This window comes from Camelus bactrianus, chromosome 16 (assembly GCF_048773025.1).
Source record: "Camelus bactrianus isolate YW-2024 breed Bactrian camel chromosome 16, ASM4877302v1, whole genome shotgun sequence".
NCBI lineage: Eukaryota > Metazoa > Chordata > Mammalia > Artiodactyla > Camelidae > Camelus > Camelus bactrianus.
In genome coordinates, this window is record NC_133554.1 from 13,468,581 (window position 1) to 13,490,159 (window position 21,579).

Below are 21,579 nucleotides of genomic sequence, written 5' to 3' on the forward strand. Positions count from 1 at the left end.
AAAGATAACTCTGTGTGTGTGTGTGTGTGTGTGTGTGGGTGTGTGTGTATGCATATAGTGTTTTGTACATTGCTTTTTTCACTTATCAATATTTCCTGGAATTTGGGCCATTTGATAGTTTTAAACTACAAAAATTTCTAATTTATCTTTTTTGTTTTGTTTTGTTTTTTATGTCCTGAGATGCAAATATAATTTCCTAATGAGTTTAAACAAATTGCTGGCTCAGTTATATTTATGTAGACATGCTGACTCAGTTTTAGTTGACTTCAAAAGGTGACAGTATTGCTTGTTTTCACATATTTATTCTTGATTATTTTAATTATCTGAGGCAAGGACAAGATGATTGTATTTCCAAGACAATGTCTTTCCTTGCATTTGCTGCAGGAGGCAGCAGAAGGGTAATTTTCTTAGTTGTTTGAATGTGTCTTTGTGAATGAATAAATGAGTGAGTGGGTGGGTGAGTGAGTGAATGAGTGAGAGAGATTCTTTTCATTAGCTAAAATGATCACTTTTCAAACTCCGTCCCTGTTGTCCCCTCTGTGAAACTGCATTTGCCAGTCACCTGTGATTTGGAGAATTCCTCACCACTGACCTTGAATTTTACTTAAGCAACCATTCAGTGAGGCAGCTTAACGTCTCATGTCAGAGTTTTAAAGATATTCTGTTATAAATATTATTATTGTCTTAAGGGATTTTTTAAAATATAAAATCAGTGATGGAGAAAATTTTAATTTTAAAATAAAAGAAAAAATGGTTTCTTTATACAATTTAAAACTAGGTTTAAATTATATATAGCATTTTAAATTTTGAATTATATAAAGCATTTTTTGTTATATTTTGGGAGAGGAAGACTCTGAATTCTATAGGCTTTTAATAATTTATATCATAATTTGGAGTTCTAATAGTCTACTACTACTATTATTATACTACTATTATTAAAAACTTAAAAAATCTGATTTTTTTTTCTTTTCTCTCCTTTTTTAAAAACTAAATTTAGGAAGTGTAGGAGCCATGGAGAATTTAGTTCTGGTTTATTTCTCAGTGCATGAGGGAATCATACATGTCAAACTAGTGATTCGCTTTGAAAATTGGCAGGTTGATTTATTTATGTCAGACATGAATAAGGGCATGTCTTTTTCATTCTAATGGTGAAACCAGTAAGCCCTCTGAAGTGGACAGCTACTATATGTGTCAGAATTGATTTATGCATAATTTGTGCCACTTTCCCACAAGCACAATTGAAAATGGAAATATGGCAAATTCATTTGTCTATTTTTTAAAGTTTCCTTTTACAATCTTTATGTAGGAATTAAGAGGACAAAACTTCCAATTTGCTAGCATGTTAAATATTTAATGTTAGGAAGTCAGTCTTAGTCCCTTGATTATGTTTCTAAAATTTATTTGTGGAAAGTCTGCCAGGTCTCAAATCCTTCCATTTCAGAGTTTATAAATTCTTAAAGACTATTCATCTTGTAATTAAAAATCGTATTTGAGCATGAAACTGCCAGAGCGGCACCAGCAGGCTATAAAAAGGGGTAAAAGTGTCTCAGCAGGGCTTTTAGCTGTTTGTCTGAAAAACACTCATGCAAACATTCCCACCCAGTACCATCATTCTGCACGGTAAATAAGCTCCAGCCTAAGAGCCTGTAGAGTTAAACAGTTTAATAGAAATGGCTTTCTGGTCTCTCTCTCTCTCTCTTTCCAGTTGATTCGGTGTCATCAGTCCCGTGGTGGAGCCTGTGGAGACAACATTCAGTCTTATACTGCCACAGTCATTAGTGCTGCTAAAGTGAGTACCCAGTTGTCTCCGGGAGTTGTGATTATGCTAAGTAAACGATCCTGATTCTCTCCTGAAGTGTATTGAGAGTGTCCCTTCCCTTTTCATTCACAAATGTCGAATGGGCTTAAGAAATAACTCAGAATTATTTTATCAAGTGAAGAGAATTCATGACCAAATGATTATGTATTTTATCTCTTAAGGTTCCTAAATAATGCTTTGTTGTTATTGATGATTATAGGGTTTGTATATATCAAGTTTAAAATATTGAAGTCTGCTATGTAGATCAAAGCCTGTAATCTAATAGATACCACTTTGGAAAGAAGCTTTACTTACATGTTTTAAGTAGTTACTTCTGGCTTCTTTTTTCGTGCATCATTGTACCTATACTGACATCCTTTTGCATCCTTGAACATTTATGAATCTTCTTGACATAAAAAGAATATTATTCCTTAGGAAAACTTGAGTGAGACCCCTGGCACATTCAAAGATTCTTTCATGACACAGAGCTGCCCCCTGCATGTTTGTCAAGTGAGTTCTTTTTGTGTACACACGAGGGTTAATTTTGATGATGGCTCGTAAACTTTATGCTGATTATAAGGTATTCGTATAATCACCAGCCTTTTGAATTGTGAAGTATACAACAAAACAATTCCTGTAATAGGGATGACATAGTGAATCTAAATGACAGCATGTAATAGAAAGCACAACTGCTCAGAACAGAACAGCAATTTAAAGCAAACCACAGGGAGGGAATCAAAGGTCACACTGTTTTATGTAAAACAAACACAGAAATACTTAAAGATTGATCACAAATGCTTACACAATATGGTCTGATGAGAGAAGCATTACGTATTTTTGACTCAGAGGGAAATATTGAATGGCTTTATGCTTGCTTATAGCACCCTATACTTTAGATTTCTGAATCTTTATAAAAATTGCTTGCTTTGTTCCCACTGTGTATGACAAAATTGTGATGGTTATTTCAATGAAGAGAAATCCAAGACAGAATTATTAGGCAGCATCAGTGTTACTCAGTTAGTTTGCAATAGATCCACAAAACGTACCAATGAGATTGCACATTAGATTCCTTTCCGGTTTGTCTGTGGCATACACTTTCTTCAGGGTAGCTTATGGTATTGTCATTCTGAGTAATTTTTAGTTATGTGATAGAGGATAACTTTTCAGTTCTCGTTTGCTATAATTATGTTTTTTTGTGCCTACGTAAAAGGAAAGTGACCTGCTTCATTCAGTAACTGTTTAGCTGTTAGCTGAAAGTAGACTTGATAAAGTGAGGCTAGACTTAATATCCTTTGAAAAGAACAAGTCCAAACTTCCCACTTTTCTACACGGCAGTATTGTGAACTGGGAAGAATTCTTCTGCATTTAAACTCTGAAGAAATTACGTTGATGATAACACCTTAATCCAGTTAATTTCCCATAGGCTGTTGGTCTCCAATGGAATTGGCGTTGATTGCAGTTCACTGTTAGCTCTTGGATGTGAAAGGAAGATCATTCTAGAACTGACAAGATTTTAGGAAAATAATTTGGCATTATTTGCAAAGAAATCTCAAGCTATTCGTGGTTTTTAACTCAAGAGTCCATAAGTACAAAGAAATTGATTACATAAATGTAAGAAAAACATTACAATGACAATATTACACTCTTCTGTCGAATAAAAATGTATGTCTAATAAAAGAATATATCTAATCTTATAGATAAGACAATACATTAGATTCTGACATTAACTCTGGAATAAATTGATTAATGTTTAATTTTTTGTTTAAGTGCTTTTCCTTGATTTTAATGCTTATTCATGTTCTTGCCTATAAATTTATAAAGTGAAGGAAAAATATAACCGTGAATGCAAAAGTTTCCCATTTCTCATTAGTTTTAGTAAGTTCAGTCATATATTGTACCCTGGTCTTTTAGCTCATTTAACTTAAATATTATGAAATATTTTTGAAAATATTTTCCTTATACATTTATGTAATCATTTTCTTTGTACTTATGAACTCTTGAGTTAAAAACCGTGAATATCTTGAGATTTCTTTGCAAATACTGCCAAATTATTTTCCTAAAATCTTGTCAGTTCTAGAATGATCTTCATTTCACATCCAAGGTGTGGCTATCTTACATAGGGAATATGTGAAAGTTGGGATGGTTTCCCCTTCAAATATAATTTCTCCTAGTAAGTTATTGGATGTTAGAAACTTTCTGGGTAAATTAACCTTCTGAAGTATTGGCAGTTCCAGTTTTCCATGGTAAGGACATGAAAATGACTTTTGTAATTAAGTAGTATAATTATAAATATATTCTTTTTTTTTTTTTTTACTGTTACATTATGGGTTATACTTGTATTTGTTTGTTCACTTGTGAAAATCTATCAAGATGTACACTTATGATTCCTATCCTTTGCTGTATAAATGAGTAAAAAACCTTACCAAGGAAAGAAAAATCTCACAAAGATACCTTCAGATCTGGAAACCTTCTGCAGAGAATTCTGTCTAACACTTAGAAATAAAGAATAACATAAACAACACGAATTTACTGTATAGCTCAAGGAGCTATATTCAGTATCTTATGATAACCTACAATGAAAAAGAATTTGAAAAAAATATATAACTGAATCACTTTGCTGTACACCTGAAACCAGCACAATATTGTAAGTCAATTATACATCAATTAAAAAAGAGAATAAACAATGACAATATTACACTCTTCTGTAGAATAAAAAGATATGTCTAATTAAAGAATATATCTAATCTTATTTTATGATGCAAGATTACTTTGAAATTGAAAACTTGACAAGAGTGTTATGAAAAAGGAAAGCTACAGACCTGTCTTTCTCATGAACACAGATTTGAAAAATTCTAAACAAAATTCTAGTGGAAAAAAATTAATATACACAGAGGGGTAATATGTGTTGGGATAACTGCATTTTAAGGCTGGTTTATTACTCAAAGTCAGTGAGTGTAATTTGCCACAAGAACAGAATAGAGGAGAAAATGATGTAATTGCATGTACTGAAAGCATTTGATAAAATCAAACATACATGCATCGTTAAAACATTTTAAATAGTGATAGCTTCTGGTTCTCTAGAATTCCATTTTTCTCAAATTACCAAACTATTTAAACATAGTAAGCATGGCCATTATAATCTGTTTCTGATCACTCCAATATTTTGATCTCTTCTGGATATATTTTTGTTGTTTGATGTTTCTGTTAATTCTCATTTATGATGTCTTGGCTCCTTGTTTGCCAGAATTTATTTTAAAAAATCTTTAGAAACATCTTCAAGTTTGGATGATACCAGAGTTCTGTGACAGTCTCAGGCTTGGATGATCTTAATCCAATTTCAGGGATTGGGATTACTTAAATTATTTAAATAAAGGTCACCTGAAATAGCTGTGAGAGCCTGATTTCTACAAGTTATTTCTATTGTGTGTCCCTTTATGTTCCAAACCAAACCATAGAGGTAAAGTCACCAGGTAGACCCCCATGAACATGACCACCTAGTTCCACAAGTGAATAGAGCACCACTCAATGTCTTAGAAGTCCCCTCTAGAATCCATAAATGCATTTAGGCCTAGATACCAGCTAAATCCACATGTCTGGATCTCCCTGTTCTCTTGGAATTGGACCTAGTAACTCATCACTATCTTGTTAAATATTCAGTGCCTTGAGAGAGGAAAAAACAAATTTTCCCCAGTTTTCCTACTTGTTTTCGTTGGTAGAACTGATCTGATTTACCTAGCCTGTCATTACTGAAAATAGAAAATAAAATATCTCATTATTTCTTAGCATTTCAGTCATTTCTAGCTAATAAGATATTTTTTTGAGATATAACATGGAAAATGTCTTAAAAGCCAGTATAATACTTGATCCTTAAGAAAATATTAAATCATGCCCTTTAATAGAGTAGTCAGTAATATTTTTTTCTCTGTGATGACAGCTTCTATGTGGCTTAATAGAGGTTAACCACTTTGTTATATAGAAGGATTATTTATTAAATTAAAACTTTTTTTATGTCTCATTCAGTTGTAAATATAAATATATTGTATGTGTGCTTGGATCTCTAGAGGAAATAATTTTTTAAAACATTTTCTGAATTTTCAAATAGCACTTAAATACTCATTGTTTTACTTAAAATTTTTTATTTTTGATTTTCCAAATAATTCATTTGGCTTTCCTTATAAATGATATAATAAAGATGAATTCTCTGTGGTAGTGTTGAAGGAAAAATTTAATATTGAAATTGTTCAAATTGGATTATTTTGAAACATTTATTAAATCATTGGTATGTATTTTCTAGTTACCCTGTAACTGTCCTATTTGATTTTTCCTTTTAATGGGTTTTAACCCCTGTGTGGTAAATTGATTTAATAAAAATGCCTGTTTTCTCTTGTTATCTGATAACTTCTTAATGACAACTAACAGCTTTTTTGAGAGAGCAGCACCATTAGTACTAATGGATAGGGAGGACACTGATATGGCAGGAGAAGGGCTAAAGATGACTAGTGACCCTTTGGCAAATCTGTCTGCAAAAGAGCAGAATAAGGACCATGCTCATTTGAATTTTTCATCCCAGTAGATTATCTGACACATATGTTACAGCCTTATGTCCAGCACTTTTACAAGTACAGTTTAGTTCTGTGAATATTCTTGTAAAGGTTATTTGAGAGTATAAAGAACTTTTTAATAATTTATATACTTCAGATTGTGAGGACATTCAGTTCAATCACATAGCCATTTGGCCAAATTGGATTTTTTCCCTAATTTTTGCTAAGCCTTCATCCTTTTTTGTATGTGTTTGAGGAAATCATCAGGTATGCACATAGCCTTTCCATTAAAATCTACTGAAAAGACTAATTACTGTGAGGTGATTTAGGTATGTAAATATGGTTATTGAAAACTGTTAAATAATAACATATTATATATTTCTTCTGGTCACCAGTGCTCATTGATGTATTTGATTGTAATATGGAGACAAATTTCCCATAGAATCAAATGTCTTCACAAATGTAGAAAACTTCCAACACCCCCTCTCACACCCTGCATTAGATCTCACTGGAAAGTTAATGAGCTCTGTAGACAGTAATGTCTTGTCACTTACCATACATAGTATACATCTGATGACTGTTAAAATATGAGTTTAGATTTGTGTCCACTAATAAGATGATTCCACCAAGTATTCATAAGGTTTTTTTTTTTATGTGTGTGTGTGTATGAGAAATATCATTAAGTCTTCCTGTAATATGAATCTTTGACAATGAAATACACTACTCTGTTTTTCTCCTCCTTCTGGAGTTTTTTCCTTGTCTCTTATATTAACTTTCCCCTTCATCTTGTGGTTTGCTCTGGTACATTACTTCCCACTTTCTGTGTGCTCCAGTTATTTCAGTTTTATTCCTATTCATTGGTATAAGAGCATGAAATAATAGGCTCAAGGGCAAATAGGGAGGATATACAACCAAAGACTTTAAACCTGAAAGGCATTCCTTTGATAAAGGGATCGCTCCGTTTAAGTGGGAGCATCTCCATTAACATTAATGGAGCTGGTACATCAGCGGAGGCATCTCAGAGGTTAATCAGGCTTCCTGGCCAGCTTTTGACATCAATACACTGTGGCGCCTGATTTTGTTGGTCCTTCAGAGGCTTTCTTGACAGCACTCTAACAGACTTTGTGTAAGTCATTTCTTGTGAATTATTGAAACAAACGTTTGGCTGCTAATTGAGGAACACTAATGTGTTTTATAATCACTGCAGTTTGGGTTTTTAGCACTAAACAAAACAGTAACAATTGATTTGTGGCTTTTTCTTGGTTTCAGTCCACTGTAAGTTATATCATTTTGCTTGAATTCAGCAAGTGACTTTGTTGGTCATTTTATTTAAGTATTTATTAGGACACACTATTGTGGTCTTCATTTTCCCTTTTTTCCTTCCCAGTGTACGTTTGTGTTCTAAAATCATGAAGCAGTAACAGGAATAGATTACAAGGCAATACTGGGTAGCAGTTAAAATCAGGCTTTGGAGATAGACTGTCCTAGTTTCAAATTCTGGCTTTGTCATTGGCCAGCTGTTTGAGCTGCCATTTTGCTTAACTTTACTGCAGCCTCAATTTTATTTTCTATAATTCTGAGGTATTTAAGGAAATCTGTACAGGTCATATATGTTAAAGAGCCTTGACCAATCCCAAGTTCATAAGAAAGGTTCCATGTAACATGGCCATACAGTAAAATAATATATTACTAGAGTTAGTTACATGGCATTTTAATAGATAGTTTCTTTGGAAATATGTTTCCTTTTTAAAATTTCAATCTGACTATTGCTTAAATCACATTTAGGCCTTTATAAACAACCTTTTTTGCTTACCATTTATAAATTAATATTTGAAATGCTGTGTATATAATAATTTACACTTTTAAATTTACCTATAGCATATGCCAGAATATTGGTGAACATATTTTCCCATTATTATTTTTAAAAGCAAGTCACCTTATTGAAGATTAGTTTGAAGTATTTTAATAAGAACTTTACCTCACAATATAAGAATTAGAAAAAGTTATTTCTGAATGTGTGCCTAGTATAGATGATTTTTGAAATGTCCATGTAATCTGGATGACTTATTCTGGCGCCAGTGATTAGATCTTCTATGAATCACATAAACATTGTTTTAGCTTTCTTCCCTTCAGACAAAAAAAGAAAAAACCTGATACTTAACATTATTGTTTGTTAATGCATATGAAAGTAATCACATGATGAAATTCACATAAAAGAAAAAATACACATGAATTATTAGTTTTATCTACTTATTTAAATGAAATGGAACCAAAATGTTATAAAACATCTTAAGTTGTATTTTTATTTTTTTTAGAGGGGGTACTAATTAGGTTTGTTTGTTTGATTGTTTGTTTGTTTATTTATTTTTTAGTGGAGGTACTGGGGATTGAACCCATGACCTCCTGCATGCTAAGTATGCACTCCACTGTTAAGCCATAACCTCCCCCTTGTCTTTAATTAAATTGTTTTCTGTTACCAGAGAGCTATTTTTGTATGATACTTCATTCATCCAGTGATAAGTAGCTTAGATGGAGACTGTATTTTCTACATGCCAAATCTAGATGTAGAATATTATGTAACATCGTATTATACATTTAATTTGGAAGCAAATTATTTCCCGCATAGGGATTCTACCAATGTCTCAGTCTTTTTCATGCTAAAAAGTAGACTTATAAAAAATAGTTTTATAATATTAAAAAAAGAACAGCACATAGTTTCTACTTTTTACTCTGTCACATGTTTTAAGTTATGTGCATTTGCATTGAGGAGAGGGGGCAAAAATAAATATTTCTTATGAAATATCCTTATGTGAAACAAAGCTCTTTTGTTATTTATCTATGGCTTTATTCTCACCATGCTGACTTAGTAGACTCTAGTGATATCAAACTAACACCGATTTTCTAAATTTAAGATCATATGAAAAGTCATACTGATTTTTCATGACGATGCACCGCTACATAGAAGCTTGTTAAGAGAATAAAGAATTTAATACATATGAGAGTTAACAACGTGCATATTTCCATTTAGAATCCAAATGCTGATGTGAAGTCATACATTTTTACCTTTCATTGTATAGACATTGAAAACTGGCCTGACAATGGTTGGGAAAGTGGTGACTCAGCTGACAGGCACACTCCCTTCAGGTGTGACAGAAGACGATGTTGCCATTCATAGTAACTCAAGACGGAGTCCTCTGGTCCCAGGAATCATCACTGTAATCGACACTGAAACCGTTGGAGAGGGCCAGGTAATAACTTCTGATGCCTGTGATGTTCATTTTCTGCAGAGGATGAGCTGACTAAGAATGTTTTGGGATCAAGATCAGACAAAATGTGTTTGGCCTTGGAGATTGTTAATTTGGAATTCTGGAAACAGGGGTTATTTCAGGCTAGAATTTTTTTCCAAAAAATGATGAGTAACACTCTAAAACTTATTATTTCAAGCATAGTTAATGTATCCAGCCTTAAGGTAAAATTGAGGTTTTAAGGAATTCATCAGGACATTTGTTTCATAAATATGTAATCTCTTTATACTGTTTTGTCCATAATGTTTCTCTTTTTTTAAATGACGCATGTCATAAACTAAATCAGATTAATTATGACTAGTTATGATCTTTATAAGTGCAAGTGTCTTTATTACACATACTTCCTTATATATGAATAAATACACAAAATCTCAAAACATATAGTGGAATACATAAATGGTAACAGCTTATTATAAAATCATATATCTTCAGATAAAGTGTATTTTTACAGGGTTCAGAAATACTTGGGAGTAATTATAAACATGGAAAAATACACTATGCTTGTGTAAATCTTACTGGTAAGAAGCTAATTGGATTTTGTTTTCCTCCCCCATGCGCCCATTCCAAAGTATTTTTTTTTTAAATCATAGTCTAGACTTTAAAAATACATTTATGAAAGGAAGGCTATTGTAATAGTTTGTGATCATTGCTATAAATATACAGTCTAAAATTTATTGCTAGAATAAGGTAGTAGAGCAACATTTGTGAAATAGTAATTTATATATATTATGTATTTATAATTAGAAAAATAGAATATAAGATATATATATATTATGTATTTATAATTAGAAAAATAGAATATAAGATATATATATATATATCATATATTATATTTATATAGAATTTATATTCTGATTTAATTCTGTTTTCAGAACATAACTATGTGAGCCTTTAAAACATTAACCCTAAATATTGTGTGTTCTTTTGAGGAAATCTGCTTCCAGTATATATGGTTGTACTTTTTGATGAAAGATTGTGCTTGGCTGGTACTCATATACCAGTTCCTATAGTAAGATCAAGTGGCATTTCAAAAAAATATGGACTGTGCTGCAGTTAAAAGAGAAAGATTCTTTTGTTATTGAATCTGGCTGTTGTATTTTATGTAAAATCTGAATAATATAATTCTCCACCTTTCCCATCTTAACTTTGTGGTTAACCAAATATGTTACAGGCTTGTATTCTAGTTTAAAACTCTTTTTAATGAAGTGCTAGCAAACTTTTCAGTTGACTGTAACGACTTTTTAAAAAAAAAAGTTGTGTTAATTAGCTCAAGTTGATAGACACATATAAATGTTCTCTTTTTAAATTGGAATTAAATATATAAACCCTCAGTGTTTTATGAGTGTTAAAGTAAAAACTATTTTCTTTTGTCCTTTGATTCTTAATTAATTCACCTCTAAGGCCACCCACATTTACTGAGTAGTTAACAATCCTTCTCAACATTGTCTAGTTTGGTGAGTATGAGTGAGTCTGTTAAATATCGAGCATTTGGTGACAGACAGATTTGTGGTCATTTAAAAGCAGAAAATTTGTCTCTTCTTATTTTTGATCAAATAGCAGTAGAACTCATTATTTTATTACATGTAAGTACAGGAACATGTAAGAAGAAAGATTCAAAGTAATTTATATGAAAAGCGTAGTGTGAGTCTTTGCGTTTTCAAGTGCAGTTTGTTTTGGATTTTTTTTTTCGCCAGTCCTTTATTAACTTTTTATAACTTTAAAGTGGAATTCTCACACTTGGAATATGGAAATGGACTGTAGATTCTAGTTGCAAAGTTCATTTTTCTGGGACAAATGCATTGTTAACACTGAAAAGAAGTAAAATTGTTTATTAGGAAATAAGAGTCATAGAAATGTTAGCTTTTAAAAGTTAAAAAAAGTTAACAAGTATTGCTCAACCAGAAAATTTTTATCTTTTCCATTATTTGTATTGGGAGCATAATCTCTTTTCATTCCTACTTATAATATTTTCTGAAATTTTAACTTGATTTAAAAAATCTAAGTCAGGAAATAAAGTGATAGTCAATAAATGATAAGTTGCTATGCACATTTTTAAAGAATTATAAATATTTTTTTAAAGGAACAAGATTTCTTCAGTGTGATACTGTCCTCCTTTCTTTTGTTAACGTGAATCTGTTTTTTGTCAAGAAGACATTTTTGTCTCTGATAAATAGTTCAGTTGGAGTACAGAGCTGTTTTTAGGCTATGCTGGATTGTATTAAAAAGACTGCAGTGGTTAATGTCATAGATTTATCACTTTTAGCCCTTTCCCACTGATGTTTGACCTTAGCTGTAATGTTTTTTTCTTTTCCATCTACATCTCAGGAGCTCACACTGTTCATTTTAGCTTTTTAAATCCATTGAGCCTTTAATAAAGATATTTTCATGTTTACAGTGATAGTGTATAAAATTTGACTCACTGTCTTTCTGATGCTAAATTGATTAGTTTGATTTGATGGTGACAGGATCGCTGTGTGGTCACTGCATTAAAAGGGGAGTGGATTTGATTGACTTCGTCCATTTTTATCTTTGTCACTTTCATGTTTTATTTAAAAGCATTTTGTGGCTAGGATAAGTTAAGTGGTATAATTTGCCTTTACACATTTGTATAATTGAAGTTAGCAAGGCGGCAAAGTCTCTAATCAAAGAAAAACGCTCCAGATCGTGATGACATAAACTTGAGCTATTTCCTTCCCTGAGTGCAGCTGTATACAAGTGTTATTTGTAATAATTTAATGGTTCTTGAGGTGTTTTGTCTATCTTTTTGTTCATATGATAAAGGCCTGTTCATTTTGTATCAATTAAAGTGCTTTGCTTTGTTTTAATAAAGTCAGGACAGTTACAACATATACTTAGGAGTTGAGCCTGTTAAGCAGTGAGTAAAAATTACATGTCTTAGGGCAACTGAATTGGGATGTCTCTGGTATTATTGATTTGATGTTTAGGAAAGGGGATGATACAATGGAGGGAATCCTTACAAAAGTATCTGGTTGTTGTGTTGGTGAACCTCATGAAGAGAAGATTCAAAGAATCCTATATAGTGGCATGAGGTTTTGCTGTGCACCAAGATTAATGAGCCTTTTTGCTGGATAGCTTCTGTACAAGTACCATCAAATAGAGTACTCAATACTAATTGTGTTGGAAAGAGAGATATAGGGTTATAATATATGGAAGGAAAGGGAATCTTATAAGATTGAGTTAAAATAGAAAACTGGGCAAAGGACAAATATTTCACAGAAAAATTAAAATATATCCAAATGGCATAAAATCTATAGACCTGACTTATTATTAAGAGAAAGACAAAATTATACCAAGATACCATTCGGTCACCTATCAGAATGAGGGAGATTAAAAAGCTTAGACTATACTCTACATTTTTAACTTTTAATTTTGAAGTAATTGTAGACTCATACTAAGTTGCACACCCATGTGCCCGTCACCCAGTTTCCTCCAGATTCCCCCAAACGGTGACATCTGATATAGCTGTAGCAAAATATCAAAACCAGGATGTTGGTGGTGGCACATTCTCTTAAGTAGGCTACAGACCTTCTTCAGCTCCCGCCATTTGTGTTACCTGCATTCACTTGTGTGTGTATGCGGAATAGTGAAAGAATTCCTATAAATCAATAATAAACAGATAAATAGCCTTATTTTAAAATGAGCAAAGGATTTGAATAGACATCTTTCCGAAAATGATATGCCAATGGCCAGTAAGCAGAAATGAGAGCCCTTGTACACTGCTGGTGGGAATGTAAAATAGTGCAGTTTTGCTTTGGTAAAGAAGTTATCCTATGACTTGGAAACTTATCTCCTCAAGATTTGCTCTTAGGTGATAAAACAGTCAAGAGAAATGGAAATATATGTTCATATAAAAACTTGTACATGAATGTTCATAGCAGCATTATTCATAATAGACAAAAAATAGGAGCAACCCAAATATGTATCAACTGATCAATGGATGTTTAAATAAAATGTGGTTGTATATATAGAATATATTATTATTTAGCAATAAAAAGGAATGGACTGATTTATGCTAGAAAATGGATGAACCTTCAAAATATTATGTATATTGAAAAAAGCCAATCACAAAAGAACACATACTGTATGAATCTATTTATAATGAAATGTCCAGAATAAGCATATCTATAGTAAGAGAAAATAAATTATGGGTTGCCTAGGGCAGGGAGTTTAGAGGGAATTGGGGAATGAGCGGTGACTGTTAATGGTTATGGAGTTTCTTTTGGGTGATGAAAATGTTCTAAATTTGATGATTGTAATGGTCACTCAACTCTGAGAATGTACCATATATCCTAAAGCAAGTCCTTAGTATATTTAGCAAACTTGGTTGAATTCACTTTCTTGGAACCTGCTCCTGTGACCTCTTTTTCTTGTTGTTCTCACCTAACATTTTTGAAAGTCAAATGGAACAGAGGAAAAGAGAGATTAGAGAAGTAATTTATAATGCATGTTTCCCCCTCAACTGTGGTAAAATGTAAAATGTACATAACATAAAATTTGCCATTTAGCCATTTTTAAGTTTACCATTCAGTGGCATTTAAATGTATTCACAGTGTTGTACAACTGTCTCTGCTATCCCTGTCCAGAACTTTTCATCATCTGTACCCATTTAATAATAATTCCCCAACCCCTTGTCCCAACACTCCCCGGCAACTACCATTCTGACCTCTGACATCTCCAAAGGATTGCCTGTAATTAAAAAGACATACAATACAAATTGTTGGAAAGGATGTGGAGAGACTGGAGATCTCATACTTGTGGACATATAAAAGTATCTACCTTAGAAAATAATTTTCCTGCTTCTTCAAAAGGTCAGCGTACATTTACTATATGACTGAGCAAATCTACTTCTAGGTATCTCCTCGAGAAGTTTAAAAACATGTTCACAAAAAAAAAAGATGTGTATGCAGATATTCATAACAGCATTGTGCATAATAGCAATCAATTTGACATTATTCAAATTGCCAAGAACTGATCAATGAACCCACATGATGTAGCGTCTCCATACAGTGGAATACAAGTAAGCAACGTAAAGAAATGAATGATACCTGAAATAACGTGGTCGAACCAAAAAAGTGAAAGAAATGGGAGATAAATCTCATGATTATATAAAAAATTTTGAAAATTTTTAGAAAAGGTGAAAGAAGGATTTCAGGGATTTCCTGTGGTTTAGGGCTGGTGATTTACTGTGAAGTCATTAAGAAGAAATTTTAGGGTGTTGGAAGTATTATAAATCTACGATGTGGTAATGATGACACTACTATATTAAGTACTATCCACTAATATTTAAAATGGTTGATTTGTTGGCATAAATTTAGTGATATTTGGAGAATGACTCCCACCTATGGTGAAATGAAAAACCAATCAAATCCTTTCTCCAGAAAATAAGTACATTACTGGATAGGATTTTCAAAAATAACTACTTGGGCACACTGGAAATTGACCAAAAGCTAAGATGATGCTCTTATCCACATCTCCCTGGAGCTTGGTGAGTGTGATAGTTTTACCAGACCATTGTGAACAAAGTAGGTTCCCCTCTAGAGGAGGGGTTTGATTTGGAGTAGAAGATTAAAACTCAGGCCCAACAGTGTTTTCATTAAAAGTAGTAATCTTGGTAGTTGATAAATAGGGATAATAGGCAGTTCTGGTAGCCTGAGCTTGCAGTTCAGTTTTGAAGAACAGAGAGGAAAAATTGATGAAATGTATGTTAGCTTTGGATTCTGCACATGTGACTTCTATTATATTGAGGTAGTTTCCATAGTTCCCATCCATTCCTAGTTTACTGAGTGTTTATATCATGAAAGTTGTTGAACTTTGTCGAATGCTTTTTCTGCATTGGTTAATATGATCATGTGGTTTTTGTGCTTCAGTTTGTTAATGTGGTGTATGGCATTAGTTGATTTTTGTATGTTGAACCATCCCTACATTCCAAGTATAAATCTCACTTTTCATGGTGTGTGATCCTTTTAATGTGTTGTTGAATTTGGTTTCCTCCTGTTTTGTTTTGGATTTTTGCATCATTATTTGTCAGGGATATTGATTTATAGTTTTCCTTTTGACTTTCTCTTGTTTTGGTGTCATGGCAATGAGGGCCTCAGAAATACAATCCATTTTATTTCTGTGACATCAGTTGTAGTGGCTCCTCTTTCATGTCTAATTTTAGCTATTTGAATTTTCTCTCATTTTTTGTTGAGCATCTTTGCATATGCTTATTGGACATCTCTTTATATTCTTTGGAGAAATGTTTATTAAAGTCCTATGCCCGTTAATTGGATTTTTAAAGGATTACTGAGCTGTGGAAATTCCTTACTTACACTGTATATTAACTCCTCATCAGATATATGATTTACAATTAGTTTCTCCCTCTCTATAGGCTTTCTTTTCAGTCTGCTATTGTTTACTTTGAGGTATAGGGTGTTTATAAGTTCGATATAGTTTCATCTATCTATTTTTTATTTTGTTACCTGTGCTTTTTGACATTGTATCCAAGAAATCATTGCTCAGTCCAATGTCCTAAAGATTTTCTCCTATGTTTTTCTTCTAGGAGTTTAATAGTTTCCAGCCTTATGGTATGGTCTATAACCTATTTGAGTTGATTTTGTACATGGTATAAGGTAACCCTTGTGTACTGTTGATGGGAATGTAAAATGATGCAGCCATTATGAAAATCAGTATGAAATTTTCTCAACAAATTAAAAATGGAATTACCATATGATCCAGTAATCCTACTTCTGAGTTTATACACAAAAGAATTTGAAGCATGGTCTCAAGGAGATATTTACACACCTGTGTTCATTGTAACATTATTCATGGTACTGAGAGGGTGGAAGCAATCTAAATGTCCATCGCTAGATGAACGGATAAAGAACAAGGTGGTATATCCATAGAATGTAATAATATTACACAGCCTTAAAAAAGAAGGAAATCATATGTTACAATGTGGTTGAACCTTGAGGATGTTATGCTAAGGGAAATAAGCCAGTCACAGAAGTACAAATGCTAAATACTTTGTTTTATTTTGAATATCTAAAATAGTCAAAATCATAGAAACAGAAAGTAGACAGGTGTACCAAGGGTGGGAGGAGAGAGGAGGAAGAATTAGTGTTTAGTGTGTATAGAGTTTTAGTTTTGCAAGATAAAAAAAGTTCTAGAAATCAGTTACACAACAATGTTAATATACTTAATATTAATGTACTAAACTGAATACTTAAAAATCATTAAAATGGTAATTTAAAAAGATATACACACAGAAATTTTTGAAAAGTCTGTAGCTTGAGTGAATTGCAGGTTTTAGCCAGAATAATAAGGCAAGAAAATGAAAGCATTAAGATAGAAAAGGATGACAAATCAGACATAGATTCTAGATAATGGGTTATTGTAAAGATTATAGTACCGTATAAAATCATTAAATTGTAAACTTTTTAAAATAAAATAAGCAACTTTTATAACATGTAAATTGTACCTCTGTATAGCTTTTCACACTAAAAGAAAAATTAACATGGCTGTATAGGACTACTTCTTAGATTATTTCAAATTAAATCAATCATGTCAGAATATCATGATCCAATATCTGTATAGTAGGTTTTCCCTTTGGAACATTAGATACGTGAAACTTTTTTGTTTCTTGGGTTAAAGGCTAGGAATCATTGAACAGTACACTCACAAAGGGCAAGTTGTAGGGAATGTAAATTATATTTCAATATGCTTACAAGAAAATTAAGGGGAATAAATTTGAGATATAAAACTCCTTGTCTAATATATACTTCTGCTTGGTAATAACATTTTCAAAGAAGTGACGTGTCCATCTAAAACCTAGGAGCTAAAGACCTCTACTATATGGCTGTTTGTGTTTAACTTGTTATGTTGTTTTTCTCTGTTTTGTTCCAATAATGGGCAAGAATTTTTCAGCAGGCCATGACACAATAAAATCTCTTAGAGAAAGCTCTCTGTAGCTGATTTTATGTTTTTCGTTTTTTTCTGAACCTACACTTCAAGAAATTATTGTCTCTGTCATTTACAGTCAAGCCACACAATCTGCTGGAGGCATACTACATGTTTTTCTTATTCCTGAAGTGGTATTCTCACTTTTTATTGCCAAGAATAATCTTACTTTTCTATGAGGAAGCATGTTATTTGTTCAGGGATGTAGTGGTGTAGCTGTGTGTATCTTCAAGCTCAGTAATTGGTTAACTTACATTTGCCTTCTTTCTTTTTGAAAAGGTGCTTCTGAGCGAGGATTCTGACAGTGATGGTATCGTGGCCCACTTCCCTGCTCATGAAAAACCAGTGTGCTGTATGGCCTTTAATACAAGTGGTACGTCCCTCCCCGCCACCCCCACCTTTTATATTACATGTTTTCCAACGAAGTTTTTTGAAATATATGTGTTAGTGTATATTAGAAAAATGAGAAGTCTTCAGTAAGTGGTTATTGAATGAGTGAATCTATAATACAAGTTTAGAAACTCCTTTAAACATTAGTTCGATTCTGAATAAAATGGTAATTGAGTAGTTGCAGTAGGTGAATAGCAGTGGTAAACAGTGCTGTTGAGTTGTGTTAGTTTGGTGGGTTTTGTTTTTCTGATGTTCATAAGGCATTTGTAAAGGGGAGATTTTATAGCAGTGTGGAATGTCCATTTTTTTTCCAGACTTTTTATCGTGAAAGTTTAAAACATAAAAATCGTAATGACCCATGTACGTCACCTTGATTAAACAGGTATTGACATTTTAATATAATGTGTGTGTGTGTATTGTGCTGAACCATTTGAATATAAATTACATATGTGATATTTCACTAGCTGCAAAATAAGCATGCATTTTCTAAGAATAAGGACCTTTTAGTACATAATCAAATATATTATACTCAAAAAATTAACACATTATATTATTTAATATCCGAGACATAATTTAAAATTTCCCAGTTGTCTCAAAAATTGGTTCTGTAACTGCTTCAAATCAAGGTCTGATTAAAGTTCACTCTTTACATTTTGTTATGTCTGTATAGTTCCTGTTAATCCAGTGTGTAACTGTGACCTTCACCTCATCTAAATAGGAGTGTCCAGACCAGTGATCTTGTCCAAATTCTGCTTTTGTCACACATTTTTTTCATTATGATAATGTTCTTTTTATTCCCTAAAGATGTTTTTAAATACATTCAGGCTGAGGAGTTTTTTTTTTTTTTGAAACTTCCTAAGTATTGCTGTCTACATCATTTCATCCCAGTAGGAGACACATTGTATCAGGTTGTCTTGTAATTTATGACACTGTGTTTGATCACATGAATAATTTAGTGACCCATCAAATGTCTACATATTGGAGGTAGATTGTCTTTTCCAGATTAGCAAGTAATCTGCAGAGTGTTATTTTGGCTTCATTTCTGAAACAACTTTTTACTAAGTAATTTTGTTACATTTGAAGGCTATAGAATTGGTGTTTTTTTCTAATCCTGTTATGTCTTCTGCATTAATCAACTGCTGTTCTTCTGTTAAAAAATTTTTTTCTCTCATCAACCAGAAATGAACCACAGTTCTCCTTTATGTAAAAGGCAGGATAGATGCACTATGTTGTCTCTTTAATTACCAATTTTCGTGGTTAGGAATTGGTTTAATATTTCTAGTGGTGGAATTTGCTCCAGTGGACTTAGTTTTAAAATACTTTGCTTCTAAATAAAAGATAATATTGCTCTTTTCCTTTCAGAGCTGAAATAATCTTCATAGGTTTTGCAATCTTTTCAGCTCTATTCTTTGGTTGATGGGTCTGAAGAGACGTCCATTTTTATATTATTCTGCAGAAGCAATCCTATTCGTTAAAACTGATGGAAAGACCTATCTTTTCCCACTTCTTTTCATCTTTTCAGATGAAAAATGATGGTAAGAGGATAATATAGAGTATTTCAAATAATCTTCCTTATAATATCCTAATTAGTCATTTTTGACATAGATGAAGGTTTTGTAGTGATTGTTGATCGGTAATATTGATTTAATTTATGAAGACAAAAATTTATGGAAATGCTCTGAATGTTGTGGAAATTAAGTTAAATTTGAAAAAAACAGTCTGGAAGTTCTGTCACTTACAGCACTCCACTTGGAGGAACCAGCATGACTCAGTTTGATAGCCCATCTGTTACGTCAAGTCTCCTTTGTTTTAGTGTATAGTTCGTATTGCTGTAGAGTGCTTCAGACATTTGAAGCTGCATTTTTTTCCTGTCTATGACTTTCCATTGTAATAGGAACATCTTATATAACTTAAAGAATATTGTGGTTCTCTCTATTACTGTCGAGTAGTAACTTCTAGAAAACCATAGATTTCTATGATTTCATAATTTTGATCTCTGTTTGCCATTTGATTCCTTTTTTGAATTGAAGTATGGTTGATTTGCAGTGTTAGTGTGACATTTGATTTCTGTTTGAACTCTCCAATTTCTTTTTTATTGATAAGACTAAGATTTTAATTATTTATACCTACTTTTTGTTTTCCTAGGGCATTAATTGTATATAACTCTATGATATAACTTACCTTGCAGCAGTAATTTCTTTACATGTTTGTTTTCCTAGCTAAATAACCTCTCTGTTCCATTTTACTGTGTGGTTCAATCTTGGTGTACATTCTCTGGCTTATGACAAATACATGACATGCATCCACCATTACAGTACTGTACAGAAGAATTTCACTGCTGTGAAAATCCCTTTTGCTCTGTCAATTCATTCAACTTCTCTCAGTACCTGACGATCACTGATTTTTTTTAAAACTGTTTCCATAGTTTCAGAAGGTCATATGGTTGGAATCTTACAGTATGTAACCATTTCAGATTGGCATTTTTCACTTACTAATATGCATTTAAGGTTCCCCCCCTTGTCTTTTCATGCCTTGATTTCGCGTTTCTTTTTTGTGCTGATAATATTCTATTGTAGGAAGGTACCATAGTTTATTTTCCATTTTATATAATATTTGTTGAGGTGTCTATTCATATCTTTTGTCCATTTTTAATTGGTTTGTTCATTTTTTAAAATTTTTGAGTTTTAATAATTCTTTGTATATTTTGGATACCAGTCCTGTATCAGATATGTATTTTGTAAATATTTTCTCCCAGTCTGTAACTTGTCTTCTCATCCTTTTGAAATGGTTTTTGAAGATCAAAGTATTTAATGTATGAAGTCTGACTTACTTTCAGGGATCTTCCCTTTGGTGTGTATTTAAATTGACATTCTTGTACTGCTGTAGTCTTTTTTTTTTTTTAACATTTTTTTCTTGAGTTATAATCATTTTACAATGTGTCAAATTCCAGTGTAGAGCACAATTTTTCAGTTATACATGAACATACATATATTCATTGTCATTTTTTTTTTCACTGTGAGCTACCACAAGATCTTGTATATATTTCCCTGTGCTATACAGTAAAATCTTGTTTATTTATTCTGCATATGCCTGTCAGTAACAAATTTTGAACTCACAGTCTGTCCCTTCCCACCCCTCTCCCCCTTGGCAATCACAAGTTTGTATTCTATGTCCATGAGTCTGTTTCTGTTTTGCTGTATTCTTAATTCAGTCTCATGCCAAATCTTGTAACTTCTTGGAGAGAGGATAATTTTATAAGAACTATTTTATGAGTTTTAGAATTTCTTACATTTCTCCTTGAATCTAAAATAAGGCTTCTTAACAAGAGTCTGAGATCCGAGAGGTCCATGGATAAAATTCAGAGAGTATGTAAATTTAGAAAGGAAAAAAATTACATCTTAATTTTCTTTAATTTCTAATGAAAATTTCTTTCACTTATGATTATATACAATAAAACTGAAAGATTAGCTTGCTTGTGAGTTTGTGAGCAACAGAAATGATGGGTAATTTCTTTTTTTCCTGATGATTTCTTATCATTTTGACATTACTTATATAATTCTCTAATAATGCTTATGGTTTAAAATGC

General features: G+C 32.3%; 1 protein-coding gene across 22 annotated transcripts in view; it reads left to right on the forward strand.

The window, feature by feature from the left end:
* BCAS3 (BCAS3 microtubule associated cell migration factor) overlaps positions 1-21,579 on the forward strand; it is a 482,829-nt gene that overhangs the window by 115,602 nt on the left and 345,648 nt on the right. For all 22 annotated transcript variants that reach the window (XM_074342661.1, XM_074342657.1, XM_074342669.1 and 19 more), the window contains exons 11-13: positions 1,706-1,789; positions 9,417-9,587; positions 17,883-17,976. In XM_074342661.1, coding sequence (XP_074198762.1) covers positions 1,706-1,789; positions 9,417-9,587; positions 17,883-17,976 — 349 coding nt within the window. The remainder of the gene's footprint in view (positions 1-1,705; positions 1,790-9,416; positions 9,588-17,882; positions 17,977-21,579) is intronic.